A 23,656-nucleotide genomic window follows, 5' to 3' on the forward strand; every position below is an offset into this window, starting at 1 on the left:
TAATTTAAAACAAAAAGGTAGATTTAATGCAATAACCACATTAATCTGAGGATAAATAAATCCACAACAGGCTTTAAAGTTTGAAAACGTTTTCCTTTCTTTGCAGAGAGAATGGTTTTCTGAAAGCACACAGGACCGAAGACGTCAAAACAAAACACACCGCCTTAGTGTCTAGGTGAGACGGGCCTGGTCCTCCCTGCTGCCTTCCCGACACCTGCCCCGTACACGGAGAAGGCTTCTTTGAAACTCAGGAGAGGCACTGGCTTCAGGAATAACTGGATGGCTTGTTTCCCGAATCGTCTTCCTGTGACCCCATGCTCTGGAAGGGAGGGAGAGAGGCAGTGCACTTGTCTGCCCTGGCCAAGGGTTTCCCGCCAGCCCCGGACACCTACGCCCCCGAAGACGCCACCCCGTGTGCAGGGGAGGCAGGTCCAGGACCCCCACCCTCATCCCTAAACACACTTCCAGCCTGGAGTCTGGAAACGTCCCCAACGAGTATGTCTCTGTGAGCCTCCCCGATATGGCTTCTGGGCACAAGCTCACACACCTGATGGAGGATGCCACCCCACCCCGCCCAGCCCACTCCGTGAGTGAGGGGGCCCCAGTCACCTTCTGCACAAACTGGGGGTTCACTGTGATCTCCTGGTCCATGGCCCTCAGCCGTTCGTCCAGCTCTATGCACCTCAGCATCTGCGTGGCAGACAGGTGTGGATGCGCTGAGTGAGCGGGTTTAGGGCAACTTCACCTTTTTAGGCTAGACTATTACTGTGGGTGCTACAGGGTCACAACCCTGGGGCCAGATGAATTCTGGAGTCAGAAGTTTTGGATTCCGTCAGCAACACAGTACAGCAGGACCTGGGGCAGCACCCCGTCATCAAACACGCTGACATCTTTTGCAGTGAAACCTAAAAATATTCATTTGCCATCACATGAGTTACAAAAAAAACCTTCCCGTTTTCAGGGTTTTTTAAAGAAAACTTGGAATTGCCAAAAACAGACTGTGGAGACATACTGCTTTGAAGGTTCTGGAGCTGTTCAGTTCAATCCGTTTGCCTAAACAGAGGTAAGAAACCAGACCACCCACACACTCCTGGCTCATGTCCAGATCCCGGCAAGCACTCGGAGCAGGATGCGCTCCGGGGCCCACGCTGCTGCCCAGGGGCAACCGCGGACGGCTCGGCTCCTCCAGCTGCCCGCTCTCCCCCAGCAGAGACAGGAGATTCCTGACTTCCTGAGCTGGGGCTCCAGATTCACATTACTGAAGGCTCTACAGTATAGGTGGCCACTGGGTACGGATAAAACCGTACCGATTCTAAGACCCTTCAACTGTTTCAGGAGTTGAAGGAGGCTTTGGTGAGCTAGACAAATAAGCTAACCCACCATCTACTTATAATCGTACAACCTGGGAGAGTCCACCTTGAAATTAACTTTCTAAGAAATAAGATGTTCTTAGAAAACTAGTTGGGAACTACCCGTATTTAGAGCTAAAATTATCTCGGAATATAGAGTCAGTGTTTCAGGTATAACATCCTAAACATCAGCCCAAAACACCTGGCATTCATATTTACCTCCTGGTCGATGTTATGAAGCATGGCGGGGTTATTATATTTTTCAGGGTTATCATGGAAACTGACCATCCCATCCTTCTGATTAATACTTGCAAAAATTTCACCATCTTCTATCTATAAAAGAAAAATCAGGAAAGCAGTTTAGACCCCAAAACGATGCGAATATGCAGTGTTTCAACACAATCAGGAGAAATCACAGAAAGCAATAAATACATCTGCATGTGGATTTAGAAGCACCACCTGCTTATTCAAAGATACCTGTTCAATACCTATCACATGCTCTGCAGCAAGACAGATGTGAAGGGGTAAAATCCACATGAGGTAAATTAACCACTTTACTTAGTTTATTTATTTAGTTGGCCATGCGGCATACAGGATCTTAGTTCCCCAACCAGGGACCGAACCTGTGCCCCCTGCATTGGGAGCGCAGAGTCATAACCACTGGACTGCCAGGCAAGTCCCAAATTAACCATTTTAAAGTGAACAATTCAGAGGATTCAACTACACTTGTGATGTGCAGCCACCAACTCTACCCTGTTTCAAAAGATTTCACTGCCCCCACGGGGAACCCGCCCCATTTAGGCAGTCACTGCCCATTTCCCCTCCTCCCAAGCCCCCTGCACCCACTAGGCTACTTTCTGCCCCATGGATTTGCCTGTTCTGGATGTTTCATATAAATGGAGTCAGACAATATATGGTCTCCGTGTCTTGCTTCTCTAGCATAACGTTTCGGAAGTGCCCTTACATCTTTAGAAAATTTCTGTGAGATATAACTGACGTTGCCGCTGCATTTTAAAAAGTGAAACCCTAACACATTTTTGTTTCACCCCAGTAGAAATTGTCTTCTGGTCCTTTAAGAAAACTTTCCTGCCAATGTTGATTCCAAGGCAGTTTCAAGGTCTTTGTTCTTCGCATCAACAACTGGGGATTTATCTGTTTGAACTTCATCGCCAAATCCTGTCCATGAAGTAAAAAGCGAGAAGCCAATAAAATCCCAAACAGGTGTTTTTCTAACAAATTGCTCCCCAGGTGACAGTGGTCTGTCACAGTGGAACTGAGCTGCCTGAGTTGGTCTGCTCCTTTCCACCCTGGAAAGGGATGGGCCCCAGTTAGTGAAACACCAACAGCCCAACACACACTAAACAGAAGGCGTAACTCTGACCCCATGAGCAAAGAGAGCTGCCTCTTCACAAAGGGGAAGGACATGCACACCGGGCTCACCACAGTGGCACTCTCTGTAGTAACTACAACTGGAAACAACCCAAGCGTCCCCTGATGGGAACGGAAAGGCAGCCTCGTACAGTGGAACGCTGCAGCCCTGCAAATGAGCCAACTACGATGATACGCAACACTGTGCATGAATCTCATGGTGTTGAGCAAAAGAAGCCAGACCCCGCAGTACATATGCTGTACGTTGCCTTTTATATAAAACTCAAAAGTAGGACGTGACTAAAACTAGGCCGTTAGAGATCAGGATAATAATAACCTTTCTAGGCAGAGGTAGGGCTGGAAGCAGGTTTGAGAAGGCTACACACTGTATGATTCCAACTATATGACATTCTGGAAAAGGCAAAACTGTAGAGAAAATAAAAAGATCAGTGGGGGTGGGGGAGGGGGAGAGGGACAAATAGGCAGAGCACAGAGGACTTTCAGGGCAATGAAAATACTCCACACGATACTATGATGGACCCATGTCCTTATACACCTGTGCAAACCCATGAAAATACTCCACACGATACTATAATGATGGACCCATGTCCTTATACAGCTGTGCAAACCCATGAAAATACTCCACACGATACTATGATGATGGACCCATGTCCTTATACACCTGTGCAAACCCACAGAACGTCCAACACCATGAACGAACCCTAATGTGCACTAAGGCCTTGGGATGGTGACACATCTGTGTAGGGCTGTCAGTTGCTAAGAACTGTCCCACCCGGTAGGGATACTGATAAGGGGAAGCTGTGCACGTGTGGGGCGGGGAACCCTGTCCTTTCCCTTCAATTGTGCTATGAACCTCAAACCACTGTAAAAAAATTGAGTCTTATTTAAAGAACAACCCCTGCCTTCATAAATTTTACACGGTAGGGCAGGATTTTTCAGGTGTGGCCTGACGTTTTGAGCCAGACAATTCTTTGTGGCGGGCGCAGTCCTCTGCATCGTGGGAGCTTGAGCAGTGCCCCCCGCTCTACCCGCTACATGTGAGTAGCACCCCCAGCTGTGACGACCAGAAGCGCCCTCAGACATTTGCCCTGGCAAATGCCACGTGTCTCCGGCAGATAGAACACCGCCAGCGGGTCTGGAGCCTGTCAGGGTCCGTCTGGGCTGGGCAAGCACCTCGCTAGCTGTGTCCGCACCGCTGACAAGCAAGTCCGGGGAGGTGTGCGGCTGACCCACGGGACGAAACCCTGTGGGCGGCAAGGTGCTCTCAGCAGGCGCTCCGAGGCTGGGGAGGTGGGACTGGTTTTGTTTGTTTGGGATGTGTGTGTCTGTGTTTGGAGGATTACGTTGAAGGAAAAAACCTTCAAACATTTGTAAATTGAACTATGGAAAGAAAATACTCCATTATCACACTGAAAACAGTTTCATGACTCCTAATCCGGACCTGGCAGCACTCCTGACATCACAGGGGAGATCACTAGCAGAAAACACAGAATGCTGACTTTCTACATGAGAAGACGTGCCTGACCCGGGCTAAGGACAGAGATTTGCTCTTGGGGATCAGATCGGAGGCATGCGTTTGTGTAACAGAATAACTAAATGATGCTATTTCAACTTGGTGGGTTACCACATAGTCATTTAAATGCTTATCCAGGGACTTCCCTGATGGCGCAGTGGTTAAGAATCTGCCTGCCAGAGCAAGGGACACGGGTTCGAGCCCTGGTCTGGGAAGATCTCACATACCGTGGAACAACTAAGCCCGTGCGCCACAACTATTGAGCCCGCGTGCCGCAACTACTGAAGCCCGCGTGCCTAGAGCCATGCTCGGCAACAAGAGAAGCCACCGCAATGAGAAGCCCGCACACCGCAATGAAGACCCAATGCAGCCCTGCCAAAGTAAGTAAGTAAATAAATATAAAAATGCCAACCTTTAAAAAACAAATAAATAAATAAATGCACATCTAAATTTGGGGAGTGGGGAGTTACAACTGGGAAGTAAATGGGTCTCAGGTGTCCTGTGACATCTGCCATCTGCAGCTGGAGCTGAGCGCGTGGGGATCTGCTCTGAGTGTGGTCTCGGGGTGACACCGCCCAGGAGGGGGGTGAGTCAGACTGCCACCCATGAGGTCACCAGGCCCCTACCTCGCTGCACAGGACTTCCTCAGGGCAGCAGGGCCCTGCCCCACATATGGCTCGTCCGTGGGCTCATCACAGACCAGCAGGCAGAGCAGCACTGCTTTGTGTCTCTTTGTATTATCTGAAGTATTTCATGAGTGTTTTAAATGATATTCACAAAAGCCGTGACAATGAAAATATAAATACGGAGCACTGCTAAGACACCACTGTGTGTGACACATGAGTACATGTCACGGGAAAACCCCAAAGACTGTAAGGAAATCGACGAAAATGTCCACAGTGGTTGACGCTGGATGGGCCCCCTTCGTCCTCCTTTGGATTTTCTATCGTAAACACCTGTTACCTTTACAAGGACAAAAATACAGTGATTACTTTTTGAAAAACAGCAACACACTCACCATGTGCAAGACATACTTTTCTGCCTCCTGAGGTCCAGATAACTGCACACGACTTGCCATGTCTTGTAATGACAGCGTTAAAAAGGTCTGAAATTCAGAAGTTAATTAATCACAAGTAGAAATGCTGAGGAAAGAAATTTTATTAAATGTGTACAGTGTTCTACTGAGTCTCTGAAAAGCTTTCCGATACTGTACAAGACAACTTTTTGTTGTGAAGATGACATGCAATGGATAAACTAAGGTTTCAGCATCAGTTTTCTAGAGGACTAATGACTTTTAAGCAGTATCCCACACGTGTGTCCTGTACATCTGAAATGACGTGTGCACCGCCATTTCAGCGCCGCCTGCAACGGCAAAGATTGGAACCACCTAGAAGTCCGTCAGCAGAGGACTGGCTGAGTGCAGCACAATTACACGAATGGACTCCTACACGGTTGTAAAAAACTTACTGGGTGTGGACACTTTTTATGAGCTGGAAAAGAATCCAAGACATGTGCATCGTTAAATATAAAAAAGGATGCAAAACAGGGTCTACAGCACGCTCACATCTGTGTACAAGGAAAGAGTGCATATGTGTGACAGCACACATGCGTATGAGTGCATGTACTTCTATGTGCACAGATGATCTCTGAAAGGATATCCGAGAAGCGGGTGACACCAGGCTGCCTCTGGGGAAAGAAAAGGCCGGCTGGGGTATAGGAACTGGATGGAGATTTTTGTGTCTTTGAATTTCGTATTGTAAACATATTACCTTGTAAATAATATAAAATTGAAAAAAATCACATTCGTCCTTCAAAATTCAAAGCTAGAATGTGTAAACACATGGGGGTTAAAAGGAAACCAGTGTTTATCATGGGTTTGCCTGGGCCCTGATGAAAAGGCCCCCTTCCAGGAACAGATTAAAAGAGCTCTTCCTTTAGGGCAGCTGGCAATATTTACAATGATGGCATCTTCACAGCAGGCCATGTTAAGACTGTGATGTTGAAAACTCTTGATAAGTCAATGACCGAGAATTCTACTGATACATATACTTTAGTTCAAAGAGTAGCATGCCCTCTGCAAATGAAACTACTGTTAATCCTAAGAAGTATCTAAGTAGTTTAGCGCCAATGAGGACTCAAAAGTGAACATTTCTAAATACCCGGAACTGTCCTTTTCCCCATTTCAAAATAAGGAGAAACTTCCACTGGAATGTCTACCAGAAGAGGACTGGTTGAGTGACTTTGACCATCTGTACAACAGAGTATGATGTACAGTCATTGTGGTGCAGGCTTACATTGCCATGGAAACAAGGTGAAGACAGTGAAAAAAGCAGTGTACAGGACAGCACATACAATATGATCCCAACTACAGTTAATGGGGTGTCTACACACAGAGCAGAGGGATTTAGAGAGACGCCCACAAAACATGAATGTGGAGCAGATCTGAGCCTCACATGATAAGCCCATTTCCCTGGTGGCCCTGCAGCAGCCTCTCATCCCGACACCCACATGCAGTACACCTGCTGAGACTTCTTTAAAAGCCTGATTCTTTTGCCCTTTGAATAGCAGACTACTAACCTGGCTGGAAAATCCTCTGATGCCCCATCTACTGTTCTGGCACCACGGCATGACGCCACGCATCCTCCATGGCGGCGCCCCTGCCCACCAGCAGCTGTGATGCCCCCCCCCAAGGCCGCCGGGAAGGGCTTATCAGCCCAGCGGACTCAAATCAATGGTAAGTCAGCACAGTAGGACCAGGACGCTGGTGACTGTGAAGCCACTGCCCCGCCCTGGACTGGCCACCCAAGGCCCTTCACGTTTGCTTGGTCACACTCTGGATCCGTGTTTATCCAATCCAAAATGGAAAACTGCACTTTCCATATAAAGCATACCGACTTCTCGGCATAAGCTATCAACTGATTCCAAAGTGACGAACTGGGGTTGACTATTTCACAAGAGTTTAACTGATGATTTTCGCAGTGATGCCTACTTACTAGATTCCCTAAGTTCTAATTCTTCATTTAACTCTCATCCGCCATTTTGTAACTTAACATTTTTTTGAACGTGCACTGTCTTCTCTCCTTGTTCACATTTTGGTTTTCCATCTAAACTCCCAGTACCAGTCACCTACGGGTGCAGCTGTTTCCCAGCAGCTCCTCTCGATGGCGAGATAGAAACTTATTGTACTTAGAGCAGCTGTGTTGGCACCTGGGCCAAATGGAAAACACTGTGGGGAGAATTCAGCTGCTGGTCACCTTGAATCTTTTAGGTCCGGTCTTTCTAGCCTACGGGTCCAGCTGGCTTTTCTCTGACAGGACATTTGTTTTTCCTCTTCTCGAGGCGCTCTCTCTTTCGTGTCTCCATCTTCCTCTTACAGACGGATGTCTGGAGTGTCTGGAAGGGCCTCCTCCTCGTGTGCGGTGACCCTTCCCTCTCCTCCTGCTCCAGGAGCGATTCTCCCCGTGTAGTGGCGGCCTCCCCGGCTGCCCCTCCTCCCCCTGGTCCCCTCCAGCCTCCCTGGCCCTCGCATCAACTGAGCAGCATCCTTTCCCGTCCTCTGCCTGGAGCCCCACAGCCCCGTCCTTAAGCCCCAGGAGAAGAGCCGCACCGTCCCGGTCGCCGCTGCTCTTTGTTGGTTTACCACTCCCTGCAGCAAACGCCTTCCTGGCTCGTGGGGAGCTTCGTTTTTCTTTTTACACTTTCCTGGGCGGTTTTAACATTTGATAATAAGCGTATTTTCCGTCATCAAAAGCCACTAGGTTTATTTTCATCTTGAAAATAGAAAATACACGATCGGCTCACCTCCCCCAGCTCCAGTGTGCTGGCCCTGTGCCCCCGCGTGCGTCAGCCCGCCGCAGGGTCCAGAGCAGCATGGCCACGCCCCCGGGCTCCCTGTCTGTACCTCCCAGGGTGGCCATATCTCCTACCTCTTGCCCTTCACCTGTCCCTCTTCTCAAATACCCTGCCCCAGCACTGGAAAGACCAAAAGCACCCATCAAAGTGCCCTAGGGAGTCAGCTGGGAGAGCTCTTCCTCAGGACGAGACCCTGTGCTGCTGCCCCGGCGCTGAGGGGGGCGAGGGGAGAAAAGGAGCCCAGGGTCGGAGGGGCCCGGCCAGGGCCTCACCTTGGTGAGCCTCTGGATGTTCTTCTTGTACAGCGAGGACAGGCACTGCTTCACCAGCCCCATGTTGTTGTCGCGAGTGAAGGTCTCGCTGTGCTTGGTCACCAGGGTGCGGAGCTCCGAGGGGTTGTTGGTGGAATAAACTTGCGCTAACTCGTGGTACGCGTTGCTAAGAGGCTAAAGGTGTGCAGGCGGGAAGAAACCAGATTCGAGAGTTAGAGGAACGGAGCCTGTGTAAGACGCAAAAGAAAACATGGCACTAAATTTGGAGCAAGTACATTCAACATCCTTCACTGTTACCTAACAAATTATAATTTACCCAAAGCAAATGCCTAGTTTTCAAGACCAAGGATAGAAATGCACCATGGAGTAGTTTACTGTCAAACAAAAAAAACTCCCACTTTGTAGTACAGAGCAAACTGCTGCACAGCAAGTGCAGTACACACAGTTAGTAAAGGCACACAGGTCTTTTTTCTCCATCAGGGGCTCTTGATTTTTCTCTTGATAAACCACTTTGGGAAGAAAGAAGGAAAATTCCCACCCTTCTCAGTTCCCTCTCCCGCTCACACATACCTCACTGGGTGCAACAGGACAACCCGCTACTTCTGGGGGAACCAGAGACAACAGGGCTGAGGGCGCACTCAGAGGTGTGCTGCCTTCACCATCGCATGCGCTCCCCTCTACCTCATTACGTGAGCATGCGTTGCCCTCTATCTCATTACGTGAGCATGCGTTGCCCTCTATCTCATTACGTGAGCATGCGTTGCCCTCTATCTTACACGCGCGCATGCATTGCCCTCTAGCTTATTACGTGCACATGCGTTCCCCTCTATCTCATTACGTGAGCATGCGTTGCCCTCTATCTCATTACGTGAGCATGCGTTGCCCTCTATCTCATTACGTGAGCATGCGTTGCCCTCTATCTCATTACGTGAGCATGCGTTGCCCTCTATCATGCGTGTGCATGCGTTGCCCTTATTACGTGCGCATGCGTTCCCGTCTCATTACGTGAACATGCGTTCCCCTCTGTCTCATTACGTGAACATACGTTGCCCTCTTACTACATGCACATGCGTCCCCCTCTATCTTATACGTGTGCACGCATTCCCCTCTCTCTTATACGTGAGAAACTGGACCCAGGCCCACGAGTAGGTCCGTGGTCCTGAGACACGGATTCAAACCTGCATCCCCACCCTGAAGCCTGTGCCCTCTTCACCACTCTGATATCACCGCCAACAAACCACAACTGCGGGGAAGGAGGCCGAGTCATGGGGACCTCACCTTACAAAGGCCCTCCTCCTAGGGCCACCTCAATCACCCCAGGAGCTCCCCAAACCTGCGCGTCCTTCTACCCACCCCCATGCCCCCGTATGTGACTAAAAGCCTGGAGCCTGAGAAGCACGACGGGCTCTTAGAGAAGGACACGGGCCACCCTCAACAAGGCAGCACGGAAATCTTCTCATCAGGAAGACTCTCACACTGATCTAGTGAAATTCTGAATTTTGTACAAGGAGGGTCAGCAAAAAATTGTTATCAGAATGATAGTGACTTCAGTTTAAAAAAAAACAAAAACAAAACCCTATGAGCATGTATTATTTAAAAAAAAAAAAAAAGTAGGTCATTTCTTCACGTGATCCCAGGGCTGAGTCCTCAGGGAAACAAGAGCAGCTCTGTGAGCAGCGCTTGGGGTCTAATAAGATTCCCCGGCACTTGGTCAAAGTGAGAGTCCAACAGAGTCAGCACTGCTTTTCTAGGACCTTAAACATCTACAGCTATGATCACCCAGAGCAAAAGTGTGAAAACAGATTCCTAGGAACATCGCGGTCCGTCAGGCGATCGGTGTGCACGGACTGGGAGGGTTCGGGCTCTGCCACACGCCCAGCAGCCAGCAAGTGAGCATCTGCTAATTTAACGTGCCGGGAGAGCTAGGGCCCGCAGAATAAGACGACAGAGGGCTTCCCTGGTGGCGCAGTGGTTGAGAGTCCGCCTGCCGATGAAGGGGTCGCGGGTTCATGCCCCGGTCCGAGAAGATCCCACATGCCGCAGAGCGGCTGGGCCCGTGAGCCATGGCCGCTGAGCCTGCGCGTCCGGAGCCTGTGCTCCGCAACGGGAGAGGCCACAACAGTGAGAGGCCCGCGTACCGCAAAAAAAAAAAAAAAAAAAAAGATGACAGAGCTACACATCACCATAATTTCCTATGATCAGAACATGTCACCTAGGAAATTTTGTTTTAAAAACTCACCTTAATGAATCTTCCCACAATTTGAGACGTGTATTTCGGCAGCTGCTGCACTTTGCCAAGCAGTATCAAAGAAACGAGAATATACTTTTTATATGCCTCCAGCATGATGTGACTGACAGCCATAGCAGGAGTGGCGATGGCCTGAGCAGGAGTGAAGACAGCAGGGGAGCTTGAATTAGGAAAAGAGCACTTATACTAAATCACTACCTTTTAATAACTCTAGCATTTACCCTTTGAACACATCCAACTCACTGGGCTTTGGTGTCTTCACCAAGCTGTGCGACTATCACCACTACCGAATTTCAGAACATTTTCACCCCCTAAAAAGAAACCCCAGGCCGTCAGTGGTCACCGCCCACCCCCCTACCCCAGGCGACCACTCCTCTACTTCACATCTCAATGGATTTGGCTACTCTAGACAGTGCATATAAATGGCTTTTTTTCTGTGTGTGTGGCCTCGCTGCGTGGCTTATGGGATCCCAGTTCCCCAACCAGGGATTGAACCCAGGCCCTGGGCAGTGAGACCATGGAGTCCTAACCACTGGACCGCCAGGGAAGTCCCATAAATGGCTTCATGTAGTCTTTCGTGAGCAGCTTCGAGGTGACATTTTCAGGGCACACCCCTGCAGTGGCCTGTGTCAGGACATCATCCGTGTCATGGGCCAACAGTGCCCCACCTTCTGTGTACTCAGATCCTCAGCTGGCGGGCGTCTGGCCACGTGAATCATCATGGGGTGCTGTGAACATTCATGTATGGATCTGAGTGGACATTTGTCTTCACTTCCCTCGGGTGCAATCCTGGGAGCGAAGTGCCAGGTCATTTGGAAGTTGTAGGTTTAACGTTTTGAGGAAGCGCAGAACTATTTGCAAAGCGGCCACACCACTGTGCACTCCGCTGGCAGTCACGGGGGCTCTGAGTTCCCCACATCCTCATCAACACGTTACTGGCTCTCTTTTTAACTTCAGCCATCCTAGTGTGACTTGATATCACACTGTGGTTTTGATTTGCATTTCCCTGATGACTACTGCTTTTAGCCATCTGTCTATCTTCTTTAGAGCAATGTCTATTCAAACCCACTGCCCATTTTTAAAATTTTATTGTTGAGTTTTAAGACATCTTTGTATATTCTGGATGTAAGTCTCTTATCAGAAATGTGATCTGCCAATATTTCCTCCCATCCTGAGGCTGCCTTTCCACCTTTTTTCACCTGGATTCATGAGGGTTAAGAATTCAAAACTATCACACCCACATCAGCCCAAATGTTCCAAATCAAAATCCAAGCCACTGAGCCTACAAGGCACTTCTGAGAATTATTCAATGGAAACACTCATGCAAGTGCAGAAGAACACAAATGCCACGATCCACACGCAGCACTGCTTTAATGGCGAAGCACCAAACCTGCTTAGAGTACCACGCCGACCGGGGGCTAGTGGGCTGCCAGGGCCACCTGTGGCACGGGGTAAGAGGAGGAGGCTACTTTCACTCTTTACTTTATATAATGCTGCGTGATCTGAATTTTTTTCACTAAGTACATCGTTCTTTTGGATTTTAAAAAGGCAGTAAAACAAAATCTGTGTCACCTCCTGAAATTAAGGTACTAGTACTACCTGGAACTGATGTACATCATGAAGACACAGCGCCATGAAGCAGACTGTCACTTGGGCAAAAGAGGGACTACGTGGATTATCAGGTAAAAGCCTTCTAGCTGTAAACGTGAACATGCTGTGTCTTTGACATTTCAACTCTCTGTGACAGACCGCGCACCCTCCTGCCGCGCGCCCATGTCTCGGCACCCCTAGACCATCGGCGGGCTCATCCCACCTCTGCTAGGCTGCAGAGCCACCGCGCGTTCAGTCGCTGCGGGTGTGTGCTCGCGGTTTTCTGAGGAACTGAAATTGTGACCGTACGGTCAATGTAGTCCCCTGGAAGGTCCTACCTGACCAGTCACGTCCTTGAAAGACATCGCCCCTGCCAACAGCACCTGTGGTCACCCTGCCCTAGGCCCCCAGCGATGCTGGCCAGCTCCCGCTCACTGAGGCGACACCCACTCACAGGTCTGTGCGGGGGCTTCTACAGCACCTCAAATACACCATGAGCGCCTCTGAGGCTTGGAATGTCTTTTATCACCTGAACATGTGCTCTGAATGAAAGAACTTATGGACATCTGGCAAATTTATCCCAACACACTGGTTGTAGCCAGCACTGTCTATCTCTGTTAGACCCTGAGTGAAGCTGCAGAGCTGCGCAATACGTCTCATTACACAGACACAAAGGTGGGAGGCCCTCTTCACTGTGTGCTCCTTCACACCCTTTGAATCACAGACCAGAAGAATGTTTCACTTATTAAAGTAACAAAAACTCGGGAGTTCCCTGACAGTCCAGTGGTTAGGGCTCAGCGCTTTCACTGCTGTGGCCCTGGGTTCAATCCCTGGTCGGGGAGCTAAGATCCCACAGGCCACGCGGTGCAGCCAAAAAAAACAATGAAAGAAAGAAAAGCTTAACCGAACGTCACATCTGGTTTCAGAACAAGAAGATGCGTCAAAGGTCACTCGGTTCCATCCCTTCCCCACACACAAAGGAAGCTACAAAGTCAAGAGACACACACAACTCAACCCAAACCAGGGGTCGTGGCAAAGCCTGGTCAGCCTGCCCCACAGTGCCCATCCCTCCCCTGCCCTGCGCCCCTGGCCACAGGGAAACGGCCTCTGAAAGAACCCTCCTCTGCAGCTCCAGCCGCCAGCCTGCAAGTTCATACGCCCCCGGGGGAGCGCCGACTACCTGCTCGTAGAAGTAGAGTGCCCGCTCGAAGTTCTTCAGCCCGGTGTAGACCATCCCGCCGTAGTAATAGTAGCATAGGAAGTGCTTGGCCTCGTAGGCCCCGTTCTCTTTGCAGATGTCCACCATGTCCACGTCCAGGTACGGGAGGGCGGGCTTAAAGCACTTCGCCAGCAGACACAGCTGTGGAAACATTGACATGAAGCCATCATTCTAGGTGCACTTCGGCTTTAGCAGAAAGAGCAAATTCCCAGATTCCGCAAAGTTCTAGAAAATAACGGGCTTTACATTTTATTGACTAAAATGATCTAAATGTTAGCATGTTATTCCATTTTCTTAGGCATTCAGAATACAATAGCATTTCTTTAGAAAAGACTAACCAGCTATGACATAAAGGGCTCCACAAATGAAGCAAAGCCCATCTATTTACAGATGCACGACAAGTGTGACCTTTTCTCTTCACTGATCTGGTGAAGTAAGAACAGTTTCTCTCCAATCACTGCTTTTCCATGTCTGAACCCTTCAGGTAAGTGTAGGGAATGTGCAGCTCAAGAAAGCAAGATCCAGCAAAGTTCTGTGTCTGGGTGATGCGGCACAGGGCACGCACTGTACACCTGAGATCTGCAAACTTTACTGTATGTACGTCACACCTCCATCACAAAAGTTTTTAGAAGAAATAAAGAGGGGACTTCCCTGGTGGCACAGTGGTTAAGAATCCGCCTGCCAATGCAGGGGACACAGCTTTGAGCCCTGGTCCGGGGAGATCCCACATGCCGCAGAGCAACCAAGCCTGCGCACCACAACTACTGAGCCTGCGCTCTAGAGCCCGTGCGCCTAGAGCCCCTGTTCCACAACAAGAGAAGCCACCAACGATGAGAAGCCTGTGCACTGCAACGAAGACCCAACGCGGCCAATAAATAAATAAATAAATAAAGAGAAAAGAGAGCACGTCTCCATGTGAAATTAGAACATGTGGTTGAAAATAATCCACATACCATGTTACTCATTAAGGAAACAATCTAGATACCCCACAGGGACTGGCTAAACCCATGTTATGGAATTCTCTGCAGCTGTAAAGCACTGACATGGAATCATCTCCAAGACACAGTAAGAAAAAAGCAAGGTACATAAGACATTGTATAGATTAGTATTTCTGTTTAAAAAACTAGAGAGGACAAATATAAACATATCTGCTTATACGTGCATAAACCATCTTTGGAAGGATGCCTAAGAAACTACTAATTCCAGTTTCCTTTGGAGAGAAGGGATGGGTGGCCAGTCAGCAGGTGGGAGACGGGCTTCATTATATACCCACCGCCCTTTGCCATCTGGGTTTGGAGTCACACAAAATAAAATAAATACATGAACAACACTTTGAAGTGTAAGAAGTCACCTGGTTCGTCCTCAGGTTCCAGAGCTCCTTACTGGGATTGTTAAGGTCACAAGCCCTACTCACCCCACCTGCCCCCACATCACGAGCTGACTAGCTGGGCCTCAGTCGATGGTTTGCGCTCAGTAGCCCCAAGATTCCCTTCCCAGCAACAGGGGCAGCTACACATTCCGAGGCTTAGAACACAGCACCATCTTCACCAAGTCCAACCGTGACTCGGGGCAACCCCTCGCTGCTCACCTGGCAAAGGTCAGCATGGACGGAGGTCAACTGGTTTGTGTTCATCTGCATCTTGTCAATGGCCTGCTTAAGGACGCCGATTCCGCGCAGGGGCTGTCGGAAAGGACATCTGTCAGCACGCTGGGTCCTAGGCTGTCACTTAGAAACGAAAGTAACATACTGATGGGCTCTTCTAAACCACAAGAGGAGGGTCCCACAGCCTCTCACGAAACTTCTGTCCCTATTCAGTCAGAAAATGTTGTCTTAAGCTGTTTATTGTGATATGTAGAGTAATTCAGCACAACTTTTTAAATCATAAAGCTTTTTCTAATTATTGGAGATCAATAATCAAAAGCAACATTACATTCTCAAGAGTTCATTATACTTACAGCTAAACAAAAATTTTACAAATTATTTACAACAGATGAGACCTATGCTTAGGAGACTGAATTGTGGATAAGGATGTTGGCATTGTCCCACAGGGCAGTCTAGCTGTCACCTGTAAATTCTCTCCAGCAACATCTCTTACCTGGTGGTAAACTGCTGTTGAGAGTGATACCACAAGCCCCTTTTACAGCACAAGGGGCGCCAGAATGGCAGTTCCAAGCACAAACGGACCGTTTTCCTGCCCTGACCATGAATAACAAGACCAAGAACCACACGAGGTGCAGTCAGCTTCTGGAGAGGAGGTGTGACCATAAAATAGCTGAGGAACTTAACGTGTTTTTTCAGTAGAGACTTGGGATTAACCATCTCCCTCAAACAATAATTACGTAGTGCTCCCACAAAATACCAACTGGCTCTTTGTTTTCAGCCTCTTTTTTTTTTTTTTTTTTTGCGGTTGTTTTCAGCCTCTTTTACACTAGTCTTAAAGTTGAATTTCAAATCAAAAAGAAACTTACAAATTACAACTTGTGTCAGTATCACAAAAAATAAAGAGTTTACCAGATTAAAGGAAACTAAAGACACACAACAATGTAATTCAACCCGTGATCTGAGACTTTCTTCTGTTATAAAAGATATCAGTGAAACAACTGGTAAAATCGGAACCAGGTCAGATTTGCTAAAGGAGTCGGTCAGTGCTCATCTCCTCATGTTGGTCAGCGTGCTGCAGTCATGCAAGAGAACGTCTTAATTTGTCCTAATTTCTAAGAAACACTCGCTGAGGCACTCAGGCATCACATCTGCAACTTTCTTTCCGGGGCTCAGGAAAAAGAGAAAAGAATGAACAAGTATGGTAAGACACTAACAGCTGGGGGCTCTGGGTGTAAGACGCTAACAGCTGGGGGCTCTGGGTGTAAGACGCTAACAGCTGGGGGCTCTGGGTGTAAGACGCTAACAGCTGGGGGCTCTGGGTGTAAGACACTAACAGCTGGGGGCTCTGGGTGTAAGACACTAACAGCTGGGGGCTCTGGGTGTAAGACGCTAACAGCTGGGGGCTCTGGGTGTAAGACACTAACAGCTGGGGGCTCTGGGTGAAGGGCACTTATGGCAATTAAGCATACTAACCTAACAACTTTTTTGTAAAACTAAAATTATGTCATAATTGCAAGTTAAAAGGTTTAACAAACAAAAAAGTGGCATTTTACAGCACAAGGGTGCTAGAATGGCAGTTCCAAACACAAGCAGCAGCCTCCCCCTTGAGGCACCACTTCTGTGGTCAGAGCCCCACACTGGATGCTCTGAGCTCTCCACAGCGACCATGTACATCCGAGCATTAGGGTCTCAACACCAGGCTGGAACCCTTACACTCAGCGCATTGTGCAGGTTAGAGGCGTGCGAAACAGAACTATAAATACTCAAATAACATTCTTACCTGTTTTCTTTCCACAAGTGCATTTGTTAGCTGATGGCAAAGCCCAGCAACTAGACACAACAATAATAAAATATTGAAAACATAAATGACTACAGGGCAGAATACATTCCGTGGAAAAGAAGAAAAAGCTGCTCCCCTTACAGGTGTCTGTTGCATAGCGAATGTGCTCCCCGTTACAAGTGCTGATGAAGAGCTGAACCTGTGAGAACAGCGTCTCGAAGTCAGGAACGCTGGGCATAGAAAACTTCACAAACCTACAACACAGAGAAAAGAAGCAACTTGTCCTGGCGTCTCACAGGGAAACGGAGAAGTCCGTCCGTCCGTCTGTCCGTCCTGCCTCCAATGCTCTGTGAAGTTAAAGGAGTCACAGTACTTTTAAAAATGAAGAGCTGGAATCTGTGAGATTCTTCCGGCCTGGTTCTCTGCACAGTCAAGACACAGAACATGGACACAAATAGAGGTTAAGAAAAATATGCTTAAAAAAGAACAACTTTTACCCAGAGCAGTTAGGCAAGAAATAAAATGCAACCAAAAAAGAACTTTCAAAAAAGAAAACTCCGTCAAATGAGGCCAAATATCAGGTTGTCCTGATACTCGTGAAGTAACTGAATATAAACTCATAACCAAAAAATTTTAAAAATAGATTTCTTTAGCAGTCCAATGTGCTCAGTACTGCTTTATTCGCCTAGAAACCCGCTGTGGGCTTCTCCTGCCTGAGCAGAACACACTGGAGCTACGGCTGGCCGGAGGCCACGGCAGCGGCTCATGGTCACCGTGCTGCCCCAGGACCCAGGGGATGCTGGGTGACCTGGGAGAAAAACTAGCTGCAGGGCAGGCCCGGAAGGAGTGGAGCGCTGAGAAGAGGGACAACTCAGGCAGGTGGCCCGTGCCGAGCCACCTGGGAGATGATGCCACCAAGTGCCATCGTAACCACCAAGGGGGGTCGGAGAGGTTTCGAGGGAGGAATCACATAAGCTACCACCACTTAGGCGCTGCTTACACGTAAACTGCAAGCTCTTCTTTAAAAAGAACAAAAAACTGAATGGTTTAAACTCATTTCAAGAAAAATCAAATGGGTATTATTGCCTAATGACAATTTCTCCATCTTTCAATCTGTACTTCCATCTATATAGTATTACTTAACAATGCCACCTTACATCTGTAATTACACTTTCCAAGTATCAAAATGTGTCCGAACAATCTCATTTGGGCTTCACAATAGGTCAGTAAGGCATTGTGATGTCTATTTTATAAATAAAAATATGAAGCTCAGGGCCTCAAACCTCATCATCAGCAGAACATAGATTCAAACCCAGGGGACCTGGAAACAAGGTCGGGGCTCTTCCCAGGTTTCCTTTAACTGATATACAACGTAAAACGCCTTCTAGTTTCAAACAGCTTCCACACACATCACCTCACTTGACATGCGCATCCGCGTATGCTGACGTGTGTACAAATCACGCTTTCTGTTCTTTTAATCGGAAACCACAGGCGGCAGAAATCTTCCCCAGCCATCCCAACCCGCGGAACCTCCTGCAGCGGAGGCCCTGCTCCACATCTGCATCGTCTGAAACAGTGGCTACAGGCAGCTCCTGAGCCCTTGGGGTGTGGCAAGTGCTACTGAGGAACTGGACCTTTCACTTCACTCATCCATAAAGATTTACATTCAAACAGGCACATGAGCTACTGGCCGCCCGTGTTCCGACCGGCACCTTCCTCCTGACGCATACCTGTCTCAGAACCTCAGTGCAAGTGGAGCCAGACCCTCGCTTTAGGTCAATTTCTTCTCGGTTTACTTACATTACCTCAACTTTCATAACAACCACAAAATCCCGATTTATAACACTACAACGTCAAGAGAAAAGAATTCAACTGTCAAAGACGCAGAGTCACAAGAGTTCAACAGACCAATTGAAATAACGTCTATTTAACTTGGCCCTAAAACAGCTTAAACTTGTACAGCAACTATAGCTTTTTTAAAAAGGGAAAAAAAAAACCAGCTTCAACTTGTCTGAAGGGAATTGGAAGCCAGGCTGCTCTGGATCACTGGTAACTTCCCTCGGTATAGCCCCTGTGCCCTGTTCTGTCACTCTTCCCTCTTTTCTTTCTAAGTTAGAAAATGGGGAGAATCCAGTGGACTACGTGAATAGAAGTACTCAGATAAACGCAAACTACAGCGCCCTCAACTGAGATGGCCATTCATTTTTTAAAATACATTTCAAAATGTGTATAAACATAAGAGTTTTAAAAGATGATAAAACAGAACAAAATATAAAAGCACCTATTGTATAGCCCAGGGAACTCTACTCAATGCTCTGTGGTGACCTAAATGGGAAGGAAATCTAAAAAAGAGGGAATATATGTATAGTTGATTCACTTTGCTATACAGCAGAGACTAACACAACACTGTCAAGCAACTATACCCCAACAGAAATTAATTTTAAAAAGTAAAATAAATAAAAATGAAAGCAATGATTAGCCGCATCGAGTTAAAAGTAACTACTACAGCGTGACTTTAGTTGTGCAAAAGAGCTCACTGTCATTTCCAGGGCTTACTGCGCACAACAAACCCCAGCCAGAGAGTGCAGCGCTGAGGCTCAGCGTGCACAAAATCAGAGGAAAACGCCCTTACAGAACAGCAAGGACTCCCAAGGAGTGCTCCTGGACATCCAGAGCCCCGAGCACGGTGTCCAGATGGGATAAGTTCTTCGCAAGGAGCTCCCCACTCTTGTTGATCAGTTCACAAAGCTGAGTCATTTGCCCTGGAAAACAGGAATAACACTATCATTCAGTTATACCACTAACCAAACCAAAGGAGGTCAAATCCCAGACTTCACACATCAGACCTGCAGGTGCCTGAGGGTGATTTCTTCTCCTTCATTTCGGACGAGGACCCAGAAGGGCCAAAGACGTCTTGCCTGCAGCCTCAGCACTAAACTTCCCACTTTCCTCTGGCCCCTGAAGGTTTCCCCTTTTCTCCACTCTCGCTTCCAGTCCCCCAAGCCAGCAGTGTTCACATCACCGCCAGCACCGCCGCACCTCCAGGACTATGACTTCACCTTACGGCTATGCCTCTGGGTCCACTCCTTTCTCTTCCTCCACCTTCCCTCAGATCCCCACCATTTCCTGTCTGGACTCCACCGTCTTCCAAGTGGTCTGCCTCCTTCCATCTCTCTCGTCCAGCCCACAGCCCACGCTGCACCTGTCTGACCTTTCTGAAGTGCAGCTCCCATCACACCCCTCCAAACGCCCCCTCGGCCCCGCCTGGCCTCCTGAGCCCCCCCTCACACACCGGCGTCCCCGCTCTCGCCTTAGGTCTCTGCACGGCTGCTCTCCAAGCTCAGTGCTCCCTCGCGACTCTTCCACGACCCCCACGACCCGACTCACTCACGTCAACGGTCAGCCCGGGCCCCCCCTCCCACGGCTCTCTGTCCTCTGTGCTCTCTGCATCCCCGGGATCCTGGTGTTAGGTCATTCACATGAACTCAGCAGGAGAGTCGTCCCTTCCCCAGCTTCAGAATGCAGTGCTTGCCTAGCACCCGATCAACAAGCAGCTTGCTGAATTAATCTAACTGATCCACCAACCTTTCCCCAATACCACAATATTATGTCTTAACAACTAAGGTACAGAATCTAATTAGGCCAGAATTGGACTCACCGGCTTCCCCCCAAGGAAGTTTCTTTTTTAATTGAGATATAGTTGATTTACAATATTATATAAGTTTCAGGTGTACAAGATACTGACTCACAATTCCTAAAGGTTAGACTCCATTTATAGTTATTCTAAAATATTGGCTATATTCCCTGTGCTGTACAATATATCCTTATAGCTTATTCTATACATAGTAGTTTGTACCTTTTAATCCCCTACCCCTATCTTGCCCCCTCCCCTTCCCTCACCCCACTGGTAACCACTAGTTTGTTTCCTATATGTCAGTTTCTTTTTTGTTATATTCATTAGTTTGTTGTATTTTTTAGATTCCACATGTAGGTGATAACATGCAGTATTTGTCTTTCTCTCTCTGACTTACTTGACTAAACATAATACCCCCGAGGTCCAACCATGTTGTTGCAAACGGCAAAATTTCATTCTTTTTTATGGCTGAGTAGTATTCCACTGTGTGTGTGTGTGTGTGTGTGTGTGTGTGTGTGTGTGTGTGTGTGTACACCATATCTTCTGTATCTATTCATCTGTTGATGGACTCAGGTGCTTCCATATCTTGGCAATTGTAAACAGTGCTATGAGCACTGGGATGCATGTATCTTTCCAAATCAGTGTTTTCATTTCCTTTGGATATATACCCAGGAGTGGAATTGCTGGATTGTATGGTAGTTCTGTTTTTAGTTTTTTGGGGAACCTCCATACTATTTTCCACAGTGACTGCACCAATTTACATTCCCACCAACAGTGCACGAGGATTTCCCTTTCTCCACATCCTCGCCAACATGTGTTATTTGTGGACTTTTTGATGATAGCCACTCTGACAGGTGTGAGGTGGTATCTCATTGTGGCTCTGATTTGCATTTCCCTGATGATTATCAATGGTGTAGACTCACCGATTTTAATGGGTTATTCTGATGACAGACACCACGGCCACACTCTACTCCCACATCCTACCAGAGGTTTTCTGGTGACGGTGGAGGGTACACATAAGTCCACGGGCATTAACCTCTCAAGTTTCCTCCTCAACAGTTCTCTTTCACATTTTGAACTTCAAGCTACCCATGCCAGCTATTTCTATTTAGTAACTGAGTGATTTTTCCCATTAAAAAACACTTAGAAAAAAAAAAAAAAAACACTTAGGGGCTTCCCTGGTGGTGCAATGGTTAAGAATCCACCTGCCAAAGCAGGAGACACAGGTTCGAGCCCTGGTCTGTGAAGATCCCACATGCCACGGAGCAACTAAGCCCATGCACCACAAATACTGAGCCTGCGCTCTATAGCCCGCAAGCCACAACTATTGAGCCCACGTGCCACAACTACTGAAGCCCTTGCACCTAGAGTCCACAACAAGAGAAGCCATCGCAATGACAGTAGCCCCCGCTTGCTGCAACTAGAGAAAGCCCGCGTGCAGCAACAAAGACCCAACGCAGCCATAAATAAATAAATAAAAATTTACTAAAAAATAAAATAAATTTAAAAAACACTCAAATGGTATAATGCTTAAAAAATCCAAGTGACTGTAGCCAGGAACTCTGATAATTTCTAGAACTTCTTACTATACTTTTAACTTTTTACCAAAAATAAACATTCCATTATTATCACACTCACTGCAAAACAATAACAAAGAAAGTCCATTAGGTATCACCTTTCACGGTAATATTACTAGTTGAACTGGGAAATATCAATACCAACTCATCATCATGTTGTTAGAGATCTCACTGGCAGGAATGAAATAGCTTCTTTGCGGTGATTTGAATCACCCACAATTAAGCATTTCAGTCCATGATTTTCCCCCAATTAAATAACCAATCCTGAGATGAGACCTAAGAGAAATGCTGGGTCACCCTGAAATCATAAGGCAGTCACTTCGTGCAGGCCAAGGGGAGACACACCTAAGGGCCACAGGGTGCGTGTGAAATGAACCCAACCAGATGGGGGCCAATGAAACGTCCTCTAATCAGAGAAAGCTGGGACATTATGCCATTCCCTTCACTTAAGGTTCATGGGAGAAAATTCTGAATAAGAGCTGAGGAAACAAGCTCATTAACGTTTGCTATTCGGGGAGCATGAGGCACAAGCACGAGGCACAGGGGCACAGGCACGAGACACAGGGGCAGGGCAAGTGTCCTGTGCCTCTCTGTCCGGCACACTGCTCCTAAAGCAGCGACTTGCACAGAGCGTGTGTGCAAAGCTTTCAGATAAGTGATCCTGCTTGATGCTCACGACCACAGCCCTAGTTCTGTCTTGTAAATAAGGATACTGGCCCGGGGAAATTAGGCGGCTGGCACACCGAGCGACCGAGACAGGACTCCAGCCCAAAGCTTCTAGGCACACGGAACCGCGGGAAGGAGAAACTTAAGTCCGTGGCACGAACGAACGCATGGATTGCTTCTTCACGCCTAGAGAATATGGCTCACCTGTGAAGCCAACTCCTACCAGTAACGAGAGAAACAAGACAGAACCGCGCCCCACACCTGAGCAACCTCGGGGCAGCGCCTGCCCACGGAACTCAGGAGAGAAGCGTGCCTACCCAAGGTCACGCAGCTCCTGCAACTTTAACGGTTCCTCCCTCTCAGTCCTGACAACTCGGCGGAGTAGGGCCATTTCTATTCCACGAATGAACAAACAGGGTGGGGAAAGAGGCCTTACAGCAGCGGCCAACTACTTTAATTCTGGGCCCAGGGCTCGATACGCAGGTGATGAAACGAACGAACCAACTGCATGAAAATTAGGAAGAAAATTAACAACGGTCACAACTCCGCCCGCAAGAGGGGAGCCTGGAGCCAGGGCCCCCGGGGGACGTGCGCGCCAAGCCGCGAGGGGCCCCGCCACGCGGCCAGGTCGGGAGGGGCCGCCGGGAGCCGAGACCGAGGGGGCACCGACGACGGGGGGCGGAGGCCGGGGGTCGGGACCAGGGCGGAGAGGGCGCCCAGCTCGCGCGCTCGTCAGCCCCGGCCCAAGCGCCGAGACCCCCGGGCCAGCCCGGACGCAGACTCGCGGCCTGCGCCCACCGCCTCACCTTGGGCCGAGAGCTGGCGGACGCTGTTGACGAACTGCTCCAGGGCAGACGCCATGTTCCCGGCGACCCGGCGGCGGAGTCGGCGCACGCGGGACGAGGACCGGCGACCCACTGGAGGGCCTCGAGGGCGATGACGTCACTTCCGCCGCTCAAGCACC

General features: G+C 48.5%; 1 protein-coding gene across 5 annotated transcripts; it reads right to left on the reverse strand.

The window, feature by feature from the left end:
• Positions 1-23,656, reverse strand: COPS3 (COP9 signalosome subunit 3). Of its 5 annotated transcripts, none has more exons than XM_033848567.2 (12): positions 23,499-23,656; positions 19,448-19,577; positions 16,957-17,069; positions 16,816-16,865; positions 15,021-15,113; positions 13,394-13,573; positions 10,615-10,755; positions 8,376-8,549; positions 5,270-5,356; positions 1,569-1,682; positions 610-690; positions 1-319 (listed from the first exon to the last, which is right to left on the reverse strand). In XM_033848567.2, exons 1-12 carry the CDS (start codon positions 23,551-23,553, stop codon positions 266-268), a joined length of 1,272 nt encoding a protein of 423 aa, XP_033704458.1. In that variant the 5' UTR covers positions 23,554-23,656; the 3' UTR covers positions 1-265. The 5 variants fall into 5 exon arrangements, with proteins under 5 accessions (XP_033704458.1, XP_033704456.1, XP_073654518.1 ...); XM_033848565.2 differs by having other exon boundaries at positions 19,448-19,596; positions 23,499-23,604; XM_073798417.1 differs by lacking the exon at positions 19,448-19,577 and having other exon boundaries at positions 23,499-23,614.

This window comes from Tursiops truncatus, chromosome 20 (genome assembly GCF_011762595.2).
Source record: "Tursiops truncatus isolate mTurTru1 chromosome 20, mTurTru1.mat.Y, whole genome shotgun sequence".
In the NCBI taxonomy this organism is placed as follows: Eukaryota; Metazoa; Chordata; class Mammalia; order Artiodactyla; family Delphinidae; genus Tursiops; species Tursiops truncatus.

Coding starts and splice junctions, on each gene's coding strand:
- COPS3 (XM_033848567.2), bottom strand. CDS start 23,553: ATGGCGTCTGCCCTGGAGCAGTTCGTCAACAGCGTCCGCCAGCTCTCG. Junction 19,578..23,498: donor CCGCCAGCTCTCGGCCCAAG/GTGAGGCGGTGG, acceptor CCTGTTTTCCAG/GGCAAATGACTCAGCTTTGT. Junction 320..609: donor ACCCCCAGTTTGTGCAGAAG/GTGACTGGGGCC, acceptor CCTCCCTTCCAG/AGCATGGGGTCACAGGAAGA.